General features: G+C 49.3%; 1 protein-coding gene across 1 annotated transcript; it reads right to left on the reverse strand.

Annotated features, from left to right (window-relative positions):
- Positions 1-91: 91 nt before the first annotated feature.
- Positions 92-14,039, reverse strand: SNOG_02134 (hypothetical protein; the record flags this gene model as incomplete). Its single annotated transcript, XM_001792700.1, has 8 exons — positions 92-226; positions 277-6,215; positions 6,291-7,259; positions 7,285-7,296; positions 7,431-9,300; positions 9,994-12,194; positions 12,284-13,395; positions 13,921-14,039. 8 exons carry the CDS (start codon positions 14,037-14,039, stop codon positions 92-94), a joined length of 12,357 nt encoding a protein of 4,118 aa, XP_001792752.1.
- Between the last annotated feature and the right edge of the window lie 1,245 nt (positions 14,040-15,284).

A 15,284-nucleotide genomic window follows, 5' to 3' on the forward strand; every position in this document is an offset into this window, starting at 1 on the left:
TGGTCGATGTTTGCCCAACGCCGTGTTCGATGAATATACAAAAACGCCAACATGAGCCGTCCAACTCCAGTTGTGATTAAAGAATATCAAGCTATATTCCGCCCAACTCCGCCTGCAAATCTTCGAGCAATTTGTTGCTAGCGGCCAAGTCTAACATTTCCACTGGTGCGAAGACGCCAACGTCCAACATGCCGTTGCGCACTGTGGCTTCGATATCAATGGCATGCTACATCATGTTAATTGTGTACTCGAAATCTAGTGGGGAAAAAAACTTACCAAATATGCACTATTCACACTCTCATTCCTCAATGTCCTCATTCTCTCTTCATCTCCGTCTTGGAACATCTCTTCATGCTCCTTCACACGATTCACCCCTTCACTCCAGTCACTCGTGGGCGCAATCGTAACACCTTCTCCATCATGCGTCTTTCCGGCATCCGGTAGTGTCAAGAAATTGACAAAAGTGTCGACTACCACACCAGTCCAATTCTTAATCTCCCATAAACTTGTGGTCGCATTGGTCAGACCCCCGATATTTTGCAAGTCTTGTTGTATTCGCTTCGCACTCTCCACCGTGTGTTGCTGAAATGGTGTGCGCACGCGAAGTGGGAGGAGGTTTACTGTTGGTATGGCTGCAGATTCGATGCCAGAAATAGGGAGGGAGCGGTTGGCGAGATAGATACCGAGGATGATGTCTTGTTCTGGCGGCGTTTTTGTGAGGGTCGCGTATAGTCTGGCGTAGCAGGCGAGGAAGAGCGCTTGAATAGATATACCGTTTTGGCGGGCGCTATCTTCCAGTGCCTTTGTGGGCATAAGACTTGGTATGAAGACTTCAGATCTTATGTTGACCGATCTTTGAGGCTGTGACAGACGAGTTTGGGAGACGCCGTCGAAGTAGGATTTCCAGAAGGAGTTGCGGAGTTGGGAACCAAGACTGCTAGCAACCAGCTCTTCGAATGTTTTATTTGGCCTTGGTTCTGTGCCGTTGTTGCAAATTGCTTGGAGTTGCTGCATCAGAATTGGTAAGCTTACACCATCATACAATGCGTGGTGGATCTTGAGCTTCAAAGTCCAGCCATCTTCGGCCTGTGCGGCATAAAGCTGAGCCCATGGCTGCCCTGTGCTTGACTTCTCTTCGGCATGCTCAGTGATTTCAAAGACACGTGACTCATTTCCTTCAGTCTTGCGTACCAACTGCAGGTACGGGACAAGTGGATCTTGCATGGCGATGATGTACGTTCTTAGGATCGGGCTCGTAGCCACGAGAGACGTCCACGCATCCTGAAGCTTCCTAAAAGAAACCTTGCCGCTGAGACTATATGTGAATTCAGGAAAGAAGTTACTGCCCCTCGTATTAAGCCACATGGATAGCATGTATGTCTGACCAGCCGTCGCAGGTAGTATTTGCACCTCTTCCAGACTTTTTATCATGCATTCTTCAGAATTGGCACGATTCAATATGTCATCGTGATCCAGACCTTGCAGCGCATGCTTGATGGTTGACGTGGTGTTCTTGTTTTGTTCTGGCTGTTGAGAGAAGCGTGCATCGGCAACGCGTGCCATGTTTATAACGGTACCAGCTCGGAGCATGTCGCCAACACTGAGGATGATCCTCTTTTTGCGAAGGAGAGAAGACACCTTGATGGCACTAATCGAGTCCAGACCGATGTGGAAGATAGTCATTTCGTCTGTAACATCCTCGTCTGAGAGCTCAGCAGTGATAGCAAGAGCTTCGCGTATCGCGAAGATCGTCTCTTCCCGTGGCTGTCCTTGCCGTTGTCCTGTAATCTCGCTCCATCTGACAGCGGGTACCGTATCTTTCCGTCCGTCAGTGTCAAATGGCGGTAGTCCGCATAGCGATGTTCCTTGCGACGTGAAGTCGATCACAGGGCTGTCTGGTTGAAGCATAATTTCACTCAAAACTCTGTCAAGTCTGTCCAACAATTCTTGGGCGCTGTCTTCATCGAAAACTTCATCTTTGACAGCGCATCGCCAAAGCAGCCGCCCATCCACCACCTCCATCTCCACGCAGACCGGGTATTCAACGTCGCTGTGGCCCGCGATGCTTGTGTATAGTGGACGTAGATCTTCAATCTTTCTCATGCTCTTTTGGTAAATGAACAAACTCTCGAACAGTCCACCATTTTGACCAGCACATTCCAAGGCCTGCCTCAACGGGAAATGTTGCCATTGCTTGAGGCTGGTGAAATTCTCCTGTACGTGGCGCACTAGCTCGATGCGGGTTCCATGGAGGATAGTCCGGACAACAATGGTGTTCATGGTCGGAAACAGAAGTTGCAAGGTTGTTTCATCATCGCGGCCGGATAAGACAGAGCCAAATACCACATCTAGGGATTGAACATAAGAGGCCAGAACGACTGCAAACACAGATTGACCCAATGTCTGCAAAGAGACATTGCTTTTCTTTGCAAACTCGGTCAGACTGGCCGCTGAGACGGTACTTTCTCGCTCCGCGCGGTGGACAGTATCTGTCTTCTCTTTTGCTGCTCTTGGTCGTCGCTTGAATGCACTTGGTTCAGCCTGATCAAGATAGTCACCCCAGAAATCCGAGGCATTGTCTTCAGGTCTTGTCAGAATCTTTGATAGGGTCTTCTGGTAGCTTGGCCGAGGCTTTAAAATGCCGTCATATGCACTTTTGACATCAGCGTGTAACAGGCCGAGTGACCATCCGTCGTAAAGAGCATGCGCAATAGCGAGGAGTAAGTAGTTTTGACCGGTAGATCTGATCAGCAGGATGTGAAAAGGTGGCGATGATGATTTCGCGTTTGATACTTCTTGTCGGACTTCCTCGAACAACGCTGAGAAGTCGGGCTCGGAGTCCAATGTCTTTTCCTTCCAGAATGGGTGAGGCTTGGCATGGATTATCTGCGCGTATGATTCTTCAATATCAGGTTCTTCGACCTCAACGAAAGAAGTACGCAAGATCGGTGTGGCCTGGACTACTAGAGTCCAAGCAACTTTGAGCCGTTCAATGTCGGTGTCTTGATCAATCTTCATAACATCGAAATTGTAATATCTCGTGAACTCGGACGTGATCATCTCGACAACCATGGCCTCTTGTAGAGGCGTCAAGGGCAAGACATTCTCGATTTGGTCTGTGCTAAATCCTTGTCGTTTGGCGTGTCCTACTAGCTCATGCTTGCGCGCTTGAAACTCGGAATCATTGCTAATTTCATCTTCCTCTATGTCAGCGGGCCTTTTGATGTGTGCGAGCATCTTTGCGATTGTTAGGCCGCGCATGATACCACTAACTGGAAGATCAATGCCCTGTTTCTTGAGCTTCGAGGACAGTTTTATGGCATCAATGCTGTCTAAGCCTAGCTCAAAGACGGAAGTAGACTGGTCGATGCTCTGAAGCTCACTGCTCGTCAATTCTGCAAGCGATTCTCTGAGCACATTGGCTTCTTTTGTCCATGCAAATTTTTCAGTACCATTGAGAGGCAGAATTAGACCATTTGATGCCTCAGGAATAGTCTCTATTGTGCCGTTTGGTGGAAGTAAAGTCTCGAGGGTAGCTGTTGGCTCGGTCAAAGCTTGATGTAGCGCTCCTTCAAACCGATCCAGGAGCACGTTCGATGTAGCTTCGTCAAGCACATGGTTCTGTGCTACAAGTGTCAGGCTCCACTTCTCGTTCGGTCCTTGCTCGACCTCGAAAGCCAGAGGATAGTCTGCTACAGTGTCTCCATCCAACAACTCCCAGAAATCGTTCTTTATACAGGCCTGGCTGGTCTGCGCTACTTGATATACGAACAGATTGTCGAAGAGTGACTGGGAGCGATCGACTTTGCACCATTTCATGATATCGCGCAGCGGAGTATGCTGATACGGGTGAGCTGCCACGTTGAAATCATGTACTCTTTTAATGAGCGACTCCCAAGTTTCGCTGTGCTGATGACTGTTTTGGTACGGTATAGTGTTGAACATAGGCCCCATAATGCGATCGGCGTTTTCGAGGTCAATACTTCGCCCAGAGACCACGATGCCAATTGTCAAAGCAGCCTTGACATGCCCTTTAAGGACATCCAGCCAACAAGCTTGCGCAATAGCCTGCGCTGTAACGTTGAGCTTTCGGCGAGTCGACTCAAGCGCACCCAGATCTTGCATCTCACGTGTGACTTTGGTGACTTTGCCACTGAAATCAGCGGGTGGTCGCGTAAGAAAGTGTGAAGAAACATCCTGCGATATTTGTTCCTGCCAAAAGGCTTTTGCGCCGTCTAGGACCTTCAAAGGTCCATGCGGAAGTGCTGATAAAAATGAAGGCGCGATATCGTTGCTTTCACGACCATTGTACGCATCCCAGACAGCTTTGAAGATGAGCTCGATGCTAATGCCGTCATACAAGCCGTGGAAGATGTGTATGACTAGGATCTGCTTCTCTTGAGTCTGGACAAGGCGAAGTTCAAACGGGCGCCCGAACTGGTCTGTGTTGCTACGCACCCAATCTCCGTGGATCCTACTTAGGCAGCCATTCAGAGATTCGCCTTTGTAGGGATGTTGCGGCTGATTCGATGCCCAGGGAGATCCTACATCGCGAAGGACGACCTGTACGTATCCATCTTCCGTGTTCGCGAAGACGGTACGCAGAATCTGGGCTGAAGCATGGACAACTTGCCATGCTGCCCTAAGCTTTTCGTGGTTGATCTCTTTGCTGAGCTGAAACACGAACGTGTTAAAATAGAGACCATTGTCGTTATCCAAGGACCTGGCAATCATACCCTGCTGCAGAGGGGTACAAGGCGCAACAGCTTCGATGTCGTGAGTGCTTATGGAGAGAGCTCGAGCAACCGCGCGACGATGTCGATGTTGCATGGCAGCAATGGCTTGTTGAGCTGCGAGAACCGAAGCTCGATCGCTTGAACGGTGAGTCTCGTCGGACAGGGCCTTGGCGAGCCTGCGGATAGTAGAATGCTTCATGATCAGAGAAGCAGTCACACTAGTGATTCCAGCCTGTTTCATTGCCCGTACAACATCAATCACTGAGATTGAGTCCATGCCAAGCTCGAAGAAGCTGGTCTCTTTACCAATTGTATCCTCGTTCACGTGAAGCTCTTTGATAAGAACATCCTGAAGCCTGCGCTCTTCGTCGGACCAAGATTGATTGTATTCATCAGAGCTCGTTGAGAGTTTTGATAGATCTGCGGCAGACAGGCTCTCATATAGTTCTTTGAGTTTCTTTGCATCAGCCTTGTTGTTGATATTGAGTGGCATTGATGTAAGCGGCACAAAATGCGTAGGTATCATGTACGGTGGTAGATTGTCATGACATGCATCTCTTACTGTCATCATCTCCGATGCGCTTGCTAGCAAAACGTTGCATTGTCGGGTTGCCTGGCCATGAATGACAAAAGTAACCAGCTGTTCCTTTTGTTGCCCAGGATGCTTCAAGACCAGTGTAGCAACGTCCGAGATGCTCTTGTTTGACTGTCTGATCACGGAATTGATCTCACCAATCTCAAGACGTTGTCCACGTAGCTTCACTTGGTCGTCTGCACGCCCGAGGAAGTCAAACGTTCCATCATATAGTATCCTGACCAAGTCGCCTGTACGGTATACACGCTCGTTGAAGCGCTTCAAGTGTGGGAACCCCTTTGCCGTCAAATCTTTGCGCTTGAGATAGCCCTTGCCAACGAGTTTGCCCGACACACAGAGCTCGCCGACACCGCCTCGAAGAACGGGGATGTCTGTACCAGGTTTGAGTACAAAAGTACCGACGTTGTCAAATTGCTTTCCAATGTTTGACGGTTTGCCATTGGCTGGTACCCGCGTGTACATAGTGCATCCGATAGTCGCTTCGGTTGGTCCATAACCGTTATAAATCACTCCTTTCGGACCCCACACGTTCAAGATCTCTTGCTTCAAGCTCTCGCCGCCAGTAATGAAGACACCCTTGCATAGGCTTGGTACATCGTCCGGGTGCAGTATCTGGGCCAGACTTGGTGTCAGATCAATATGCGTAATGTCCAGTGTGTTGATGGAGTCAGCCAGATCTTCAAAAATGACGTCTCGGGGTGCCGATACCACGCATATGCCGACAGACCAGCTCCAGTACTGCTCAAGAACTGACACGTCGAAGTGGAAAGATGCGAATTGTAGCCAACGCGACTCCGAATTCCAGTGGCCGTCAAACAAACGTTGAAAGGCGAGAAGTGCTTGGACGGCATTCTCATGAGTTAACTCGCAAGCTTTGGGCGTGCCTGTTGTACCACTAGTGTATAGACAGTAACTGCGATCTTGAGGGCTGAGATCTCTTCCAAGTGACGGTTTCGCACTAGAATAAGAGCTAGGCTTTGTCTCGTCCAAGTTTAGTACGGGCACCTGTACGTCTTTGATGAATTGAGCTGACTGTGCTGACATGGAAAGGACAGCGGTAGCTCCAGAGTCACGAGTGATGAAAGCTTGTCGAGCAGCAGGCGCTCCGGGATCGATTGCAACAAAAGCAGCACCGGCTTTTAAGATTCCTAGCATGGCAAATGAGGCTTCAGGACACTTGTCGAAACAGACACATACCAGGTCACCTGGTTGTACTGCATTGGCGATGAGCAGATTGGCGACCCGGTTGCCTTCCGCATTTAACTGCGAGTATGTCCAGCGCTGTTTGTGATTTTCACCTTCGTGGATTGAGTTGGCAAACTCGAAGGCAACGCGCCCCGGGTATTTCATAGCCGTTGACTCAACGAAATCGTGAAGAAATTGAGCTTCCGATGGAAGCTCTGGTTCCATAGCTGGGGCGATAGAGTAGAGTGTCATGTCAGCAATGTTGGCGGCCTTGCCATGCGAGATAAAGCACTCTAATAGGTGATCAAGCTGCTCGAGCATCACTTTCGCTTGCCCTTGCGGTATGAGATGTGGTAAGAATGTCAGGCGGTACTCAAGGAAGTCACCTTTGGGCTCCAGTTCGATTGACAGAGGATACTCGATTGTCGCTCTCTCGTCCACAATGTTCCAAATATTGTTCAAATCCTTACGCGTGGATAGCTTCTGGTAAGCGAAAATGGTGTCAAATAAAGGTTCGTTCGAAAAACCCATGAGTCTCTGGATGTCATTCAACGGGATGTGTTGATGCTGCTGTACCTCGGCCATCAATTTTGTGATTGCACTTAGCATTTGCTCTGTGTCCTCTGTCACTTTGTGCGAGACTGGCACTGTGTTGATGCAAGGAAAGACAGCACTTTCAGCGATCTCGAAATCGCGACCAGAAAGTACGACTCCGCAAGTTGCAAAGGTTTCCCCAGTATAAGCTGCAATTAGAGATAGCCAACTCACAACTCCAGCAGCCTGTAATGTGGTGTTTGCTTGACGACATGCGCCTTCGATATCGGACAGAGACCTGCTAGATCGATGCGTTCGTACTGCTGACGACTGTGGCTTATAGCGCAGAGGAGCTAGGTTTGGAAAGCGGCAAGGAGCACCTTGCTTGCCCAATTGTGTCCAGAATTCTTTTCCGTGATCACCGTACGCTGTGCTGCGCTGAAGAACACCATCGATAATGGGATCTAGCCCCACTGGAGACTCAATCTGTTGGTCGTGGTACGCGGCAATGACATCTTGGAAGACAGACTGAAGGCTTTGTGCATCGAATAGACCATGGAAAATGACGAGATCGAGGAATTGTGTATGATTATCCTGACCGATTCGAACGTGCCAGAGCGGCCGGTGGAGTTCTCTCGCCATTTCGCGCTGAAGCTTCTCAAGCCAGACTTCCGTGGCGACCGAAGCAGCATTCTTGATGGGTGCGTCCCATGGTAAAGCGAGACAATTGGGCGCGTACTCGATCATACCGAATGAATGGCTCTTGTCCTGTATGTGAGCGAATCCAGTTCGCAGCATCATGTGAGCGTGAGCAGCTATTTCCCAGGCCTTCTTTAGACGATTAGTGTCTGTACCAGGCTTTAGGTCTAGGCGTAGGTAATTGATGTATATGGCTCCTTCTTTTGCAAGCATCTGAGAGATCATACCCCTTTGAAGTGGTGTACAGGGGCGTATAGCTACGATGTCTTCGTTGGCGACATTACACGATGCAAGCACACTGGGCCTATGCTTTGTGTCGAACTTTTGGAAGTCGAACGTTGCTGCCGCCGGTTGCTCTGCTGCAGCATTGTGGTTGAGAAATGCCGCAAGGTCAGTGCATGTGAGATACCTCATGACGTCCGCAGCGTTCACTAAATGGCCCTCTCTCCGCAGGACAGCTGCGACTTGTACTGCGCTGATGCTGTCTAGACCCAACTGATAGATGGTCGTGGTTGGTGAAATATCTTCCGGTGCTGAACTCGATAAGTGCGCGAACACGTCTCTGATGCGGCTCTCAAATATAGTCCATTGGTGTTCGGAAGATAGATTCGAAATTCCGTTAGGCAAGGAATTCGCATCTACTGAAATCCGAAAGATCTCGGTTAAGGCTTTTTTGTCAATCTTGCCAGCAAGTGATCGGTGAATTTTGTCCACGAAGATGAAGAATTGGGGTACCATGTACAAAGGAAGGCGGTCTTTCGCAACTTGTCCGAGTTGACGGCGTATTTCTTCACCTTCAACTTCGTCGACTGAACGCTTAGCGACTAAGAATGCAACGAGTTGCTCTTTCGCAGCGTCGTCCTTCCTCATGATTTGGGTAGCTGCTGCCTGTACGTCTGGATGCGCTCCATGGAGTATGTTGTTGATCTCGCCAAGCTCGACTCTCAGTCCACGTATCTTTATCTGGTCGTCTGTGCGTCCGATGAACTCAAAGTTACCATCACTCAGCATCCGGACAACATCGCCGCTTCGGTAGAACCGTCGTCCAGATCTGGTGACGAACTTTTCTTTGGTGAGCTCCGGCCTGCCATGATAGCCTCGCGCTAACTGTGTGCCTCCAATGTACAGTTCTCCGACACTGAGCAAGGGCAGAAGTCCATCACCTTTTGATGGGAAGATGGCGAACTCGGTGCTAGAAAATGGTCTGCCGATCACAGAAGGCTTGAAACTCTGTGAGACAGGGCATATTGTGGTGCAAAAAGCAGCTTCGGATGGTCCATAGGAATTGACACAAGCGCCTTCCCATTCCTTCACTATGTTAGAAGTCATCGCCTCACCGATGCAGTAAAGCCATTTGACGTTGGGAACTTCGCATCTTTCAAGTGAGGCAGCTACGGATGGCGTCAGATCTAGCAGATCGCTGTCCAGAATATTAATCATCTTAGACAGATCATTCAACATCGTGTCTTGCTCGGCCGCGCATAGTGTGAAGCCAAGAGTCCAGGCAAGGAAGCAGTCGTAATAGCACATATCGAAAGTCGTCGCGGCATACTGCAAGAGTCTTGAAGATGTAGTCCAGGGTACGAGTGATTTAGAACACTCGATGGTCTGGATCGGTGCGCTGTGTTCCATGCTCACAGCTTTCGGTACTCCAGTCGAGCCACTTGTGAAGATGCAGTAGGCGAGATTTGAAGATGTGAGATCTTTAACAGCGGGGTTCCCTTCAGGCCAAGTTTTAGGCCCTTCTGCATCGACAAGAATCGCCTCACATGTGGTCGTAGGTGGCGTGAATCCTGCAGTACACAAGACATATTGTGCGCCTAAATCTTGTAGCATGAGTTTTCTTCGCGCCTCTGGCAATCCAGGATGTATGGGAGCGAAAGCAGCGCCGGCCTTGAGTATACCTAGTATGCTAGCATAGAATGATGGACTCTTGGGTATGTGCACAGGGATGATATCTTCGGGCTTAACACCAAGGTTCATCAACATACGTGCAATGCCATTCGCCCTATCGTTGAGTGATTGGAACGACCAAGTTGTTCTTGTACCATCTGCGTGCAGAAAATCGAGGGCAATTCTTTTTGGACTGGCTTCTGCATTCCGTTCCAACCCCGAATGCAAGAACTGGGACCGAATTTCTGGATCTTTCAGTTTGCAATTACTTTCGGCTTGAAGATGTTTAGGGAAGCTGATAGTGTCATGAGCCGGCGCATGCGGCTCATGTATTATGGTTGCTAAACTCGCTTCAAAAGTCTCTGCAACGAGCGTAACCTCTCTCTCGGAAAGAATGGAGTCGTGATAGTGCAAGATCAGGTCCAGTCTGTCCTCGGTGTCATTCTGTGATATTTCGCAGACCAGTGGTAGGTCCATCACACCACGATCTTCTTCGAGCTCCCATATAGTGGTGTCTAGTGGTTCGCTCTGCTGTTGAAGAATGACGAGAGTGTCGAAGAGACGACCACCATCTTTGAGTACCAGGCCTTGAATGCGACGAAGTGGCGTCAACTGGAAATCAATGGACTCGACGTTGAAAGTGTGGACTTGCTGAGCCAAGGCTAAGTTGTCATTGCTGAAGTCGAAATTGATCCTGACGGGTAGTGTGTTGAAGCAGGGGGCTACAAGGCGGTCCAAGTCATGCCCGGAAAGAGCGCGTCCACTTACTACGTTGCCAAAACAGGCATCGCTCTCTCCAGTGTAATAATGCAGAAGCTTAGCCCAAGTGGCGTGGATGACAGAGAGCAATGTCATGGACGTGTTCTGACAGGCTTGTCGTATCGTGCTTAGTGGCAATTGCAATTGTCGGCGCCAAGCAGCAGCAGTATAGAGCTCTTTGTGAACTCTGCCAGTAAGATCCGGAAAAGCTGTAGGCTCAAAGTCCTGGAATGTAGCAGTCCAGAACTGGTCAGCTTCGGCGAGATTTTGTAAAAGCATTTGCTGAAGATATACATCATAAGAAAGAGGCGAAGGAAGCTTGTGGTCACGATATGCTTCTTGCACTTCATTGAGCAAAGTTTGTATCGCGATGCCGTCGTACACTGCATGGTGACAGCAGAATAGCAGTCTTGTTGACGTGTTGGACCTCGCAAGTGCAAGCCACACGGGCGGTTTGTTGACTTGCAAGAGATCTGCCACCGTCTTGTTGGCGACATGGAATGCTTCCCTTGTCCAGGTGATTTCATCCCAAATCAAATTTGCGTCTTGCAGCACGACCTGCGCAAAAGCATGCGATGGGTCGCTGGTTGCTACAAACGAGGTGCGCAGTATTTCGTGCCGTTGAGCCATCAAAGCCCAACATTGCTGGAGGCGTAACACGTCTCCTTTGACAAAGAACGCCATCACGTTACTGTAGGACGTAGTGGCCGTCGAGTGTCCAGTGGAAAGCATTGCTTCTTGAAGTGGCGTACAGGGGTAGATCTTTGCGATCGCAACATCTTTCTTGTCGAACCAGGTCCGAATACGAGCAGTCTCTGACGGGATAATTGCATCTTCGGTACCTGGTCTTGTCCCATTGAGCGTGTGATTCCCTCTCTTGCATTTTGCCTTCAGCTGTTCCAGGTGCGCTACAGTAGGGTTCTTGAGTATCGCAGAGATGGTGAAATCCCCAAGAGTCTCCTTCCTCAGTCGATTGCTCAATTTGATTGCTGATACAGAGTCCAACCCAAGCTGGAAGAATGATGAATTTCGGTTAATATTCTCGACAGAAATGCCAAGTATCTCTGCAAGGTGATCTGCAACTTGAATTTCCCAAGAAGTCGACAGTCCGATTTCATCAGTAAGTACGTCCTGCGATACGGTTGTACCAGCTTTCATATCCTCCGTGAGTTCTCGGAAATTTCGTCCTAGATTTCGCTTGTCTATCTTCCCTTGCGCCGTCATGGGCAAACGACTGACGGGAACAAGGTACGAGGGTACCATGTATGCAGGAAGACGGTTCAATAAAGAATCGAAAATGGAGATGATTTCTGCATGAAAATCACGGCCTTTCATGATCTTGAATGGGCCTTCTTCGGAAACAGATGGCACCCAGAAGGTCACCAGTATTTCTGGCCTTGATGAGTCTCGGAGCAGTAAAGTAGTACAGTCCCGCACGCATCCATGATCGAGAATAGTGGAAGAAATCTCCCCAAGCTCCACTCTCTGGCCACGGATCTTGACTTGGTCATCCAATCTGCCTGTGAACAGGATAGATTCGTCAGCCAGCATTACGCCCAAATCGCCGGAACGATATAGGCGACCGTATGTAGGGTGATTGATAATTTTGGCGGCTGTCAAATCAGGTCGGTTGAGGTATCCTTGGAAGACTTGGTATCCACCGAAACATAATTCGCCGACTGCTCCACGCGGAAGAACTGTCTCGCTGGTTGGATCCAGCACAAATGCAGAGGTGTTGTCAAACGGTTTGCCAATGTTGTTGATGAGATCCGATGTCGAGACCGAAGAACGTACTGTACAGATATTTGTCGTCTCGGATGGACCATAACCTACGTAAATCACTCCGTCAGCTAGTGCCAGCATCAGTTTTGACAAAGATTACCTTGATAGAGCCCACGTCCAGCCCATTTGCGCCGCACATGTTCAGTCACAGCTTCTCCAGCTGTAACGAGGAACTTGACTTGTGGCACATTGTCCGGATCGATGAGTGCCGCAACAGTTGGTGTGAGACTTAGATGTGTGATCCCAAGCTGGTTGATGGCACCTTCTAGATCCGAGAACAAATCGTCCTTTCTTGCAGTGCACAGACAAATGCCGACATGCCATGAGAAAAAGATCTCAAAGACAGACACGTCGAATGCCTGTGAGCATGACTGAAGCAGTTTTGAGCCTTCTGAGTATGGATAGACAGTCGATAAGTAGCTCAGGTTACTCATCAAGTTTTCGTGTGTGACGAGAACTCCCTTTGGAGTGCCAGTACTACCACTTGTGAAGACTGCGTATGCGACACTTGCTCCATCGTAAGGAATGCCAAGGTTGTCGTCCAGGTATAAAGAAACATCAATCTTGTCTAGGTTAATAGTCTTCGAAGACGTAGACTTATCTAGATGCGCAGATGCTGAAGACTCGCTAATACACAAAGTAACTTGCGCCTCGTTCAGTATGAGTTTGGTCCGTTCCCTTGGAAGGTCGGGAACCAGAGGGAGGTATCCAGCGCCAATCTTGAGGACAGCAAGTATGGCGACATATAGATTGATCGACTTGTCCATGATCACGCCCACCAAACAGCCTGGGCAGGCACCCTGGTGTATCAAAACACGAGCGACTTGGTTGGCAAGACGATTGAGGGCGGCATACGTCAGATAGCCTTCAACTTGCATGCTGCCATTGACTCTGTGAGACATCACCAAAGCCTCCCTGTCAGGTGTCGTCGATGCCCATTGCTCAACAGCATGGGCTGGGCCATGGTGCAACGAAATTTGTCGAGGCACAGGATTTGCGATCGAGTGGAGTTCAGCTTGGAAACACATCGCGATGTCAGCCGTCGCGCAATCAACATTCTCGAGGAATAAGTCTACGACGGCGTCAATTTGCCAGAACAGGTAATTCACTTGGTGTTCTGGGATCGTGGATGGGTCGAAAGTAGCACGATACGAGATGTGATCTGAGCGCGGTTCAAATTCGAGTGTAAGCTTGAACTCTAGCTCGTCCGCGCTGTCGATGATATGTGCAGAAGTTGCTGTAGTCGATGCTGTTTGCAAGGCTTGCTGCCATACGAATAACACATCGAAAAGCCGTGTTGCTCTACGTGTGCTTACCGCTTTTGCGATTTCACGTAGGGGCAGAGCGCAATGCGTCAGAGCCTCCCGATTCAACCGATGCGTTTCGCGGAGGATGTTGAGCGCTTTCGGAAGCTGGGTGAAGTGGAGCCGAAATGGAAGCGACGCAATACAAGGACCGATAATGTCTTCTATACCGGAGACTGGAATTGTGCGTCCCGAGGTGACATTTCCGATAACAACATCACTCGTGCCCAGGTACAAGCTTTGGACATAAGCTACCGCAGCTTGAAAATAAACCTGTGGACTGATCATGAGGCATTGGGAACGAGCGTGTAAGGTCTGTATGTTTACTGTTGAGCGACCTGAGAGCGAACGGGCTGGAGATTTGTCAATAACCTTTCCGTTATAATTTGGTAACATGACCTCTGAACGGTCACGTAAGAGGTCAGTCCAGTACATTTTATCCGTCTCTTTCAACACATCATAGTAGCCAATGTGATACTTGATAATCTCACGATACTGTGGTCGTGGTCTGACCTTGAGCCCATCCAGCGTCTCCATGAGATCCTGCAGCATTAAGTCCATCGACCAACCATCGTACAGGGCATGATGGATCTGAAACAAAAGTCGTGGTCGTTCACGATGTGTCATAACTTGGACATACAACGGTCGTAGTAAGAACTCGTGAGAACTCAACGCATAGGTTTTAGTGAAATTCCGTACGTTTTGAACGTGCGAGTCCTCCAGCCTTTCCCAAATGACCTGCATGAATGTGTGCTTCTCCGAATCTGCGGGATGAAAACCAGAACGTAGGATCTCATTGTCGTGCGCAAGACGTAAAAGCGCTGCTTGTATTCGCTCGAAAGAGTGTCGCTGCGACAATTCTACTTCAACCCAATTACAGTATGCGCTAGGGTTGATAGCAGTCTCCGTAAGCAAAGCCTCTTGTAATGGTGTGCAAGGAAGAATGCAGGCAATATCGGGAAGTCGCTGTTCCAATTCAGGGATGTTTCGTGGTGCAAATTCTTGGAAGTCCGTTGCGGTGTTTGGTTCAATGCCATTCGACCTCTTCGCGTCTTTGGCGATACGAACAAGATCGCCAACAGTGGTAGCTGAGAGGATTTGTATCGCACTGAGTTGATAGCCACTAGCTCTCAATACCGTGGCCAGTCTGATGGCACGAAGGGAGTCTAAGCCGGCAGATGCGAGAATTGATTCTTGATTCAAGCTCTGCTTCAGATGGAGTCTCAGCAGATCGAGCAATTTATGTTCACTACCATTGCTCAGGTATGCCGTCTTTGTCCCATTATGATGTGGTCTCTCTTTGTACATCGCGACAAGTGACTTCTGATCGATTTTGCCCGAAGGTAGTTGAGGCATGTACTGCATGAAAATCACATCGCTCGGTATCATGACTTGAGGTAGCCACTGTTTGCAGGTCTGTATAACGTCTGCAGACGATAATTCCCGAGAGCCTGTGGCACAGAAAGCGACCAGAGATTCCTCGATAACCATGACTGTAGCTGCACGGCAGCCATCAAGCTTTAGGACTGTCTGTTCGATCTCCCCTAGTTCGACTCTTTGCCCTCGAAATTTAACCTGTCCGGTGGCGACACGCCCTAAGCACATGATTGTGCCATTACTGAGAAGCCTGGCTCGGTCACCGGTCCGATACACATACCCATATTCCGGATGATGGGTAAATGCCTTGGCAGTGAGTTCGGGACGGTTGAGGTATTCTTCTGCAACCTGCGGTCCGCCAACTGCAAGCTCCCCTTCCTGTCCAGCAGGCAGTATCGAGAAGGATGAAGATATGTCGCC

The sequence above is a fragment of the Parastagonospora nodorum genome, assembly GCF_000146915.1.
Source record: "Parastagonospora nodorum SN15 chromosome Unknown scaffold_3, whole genome shotgun sequence".
NCBI classification, from domain to species: domain Eukaryota; kingdom Fungi; phylum Ascomycota; class Dothideomycetes; order Pleosporales; family Phaeosphaeriaceae; genus Parastagonospora; species Parastagonospora nodorum.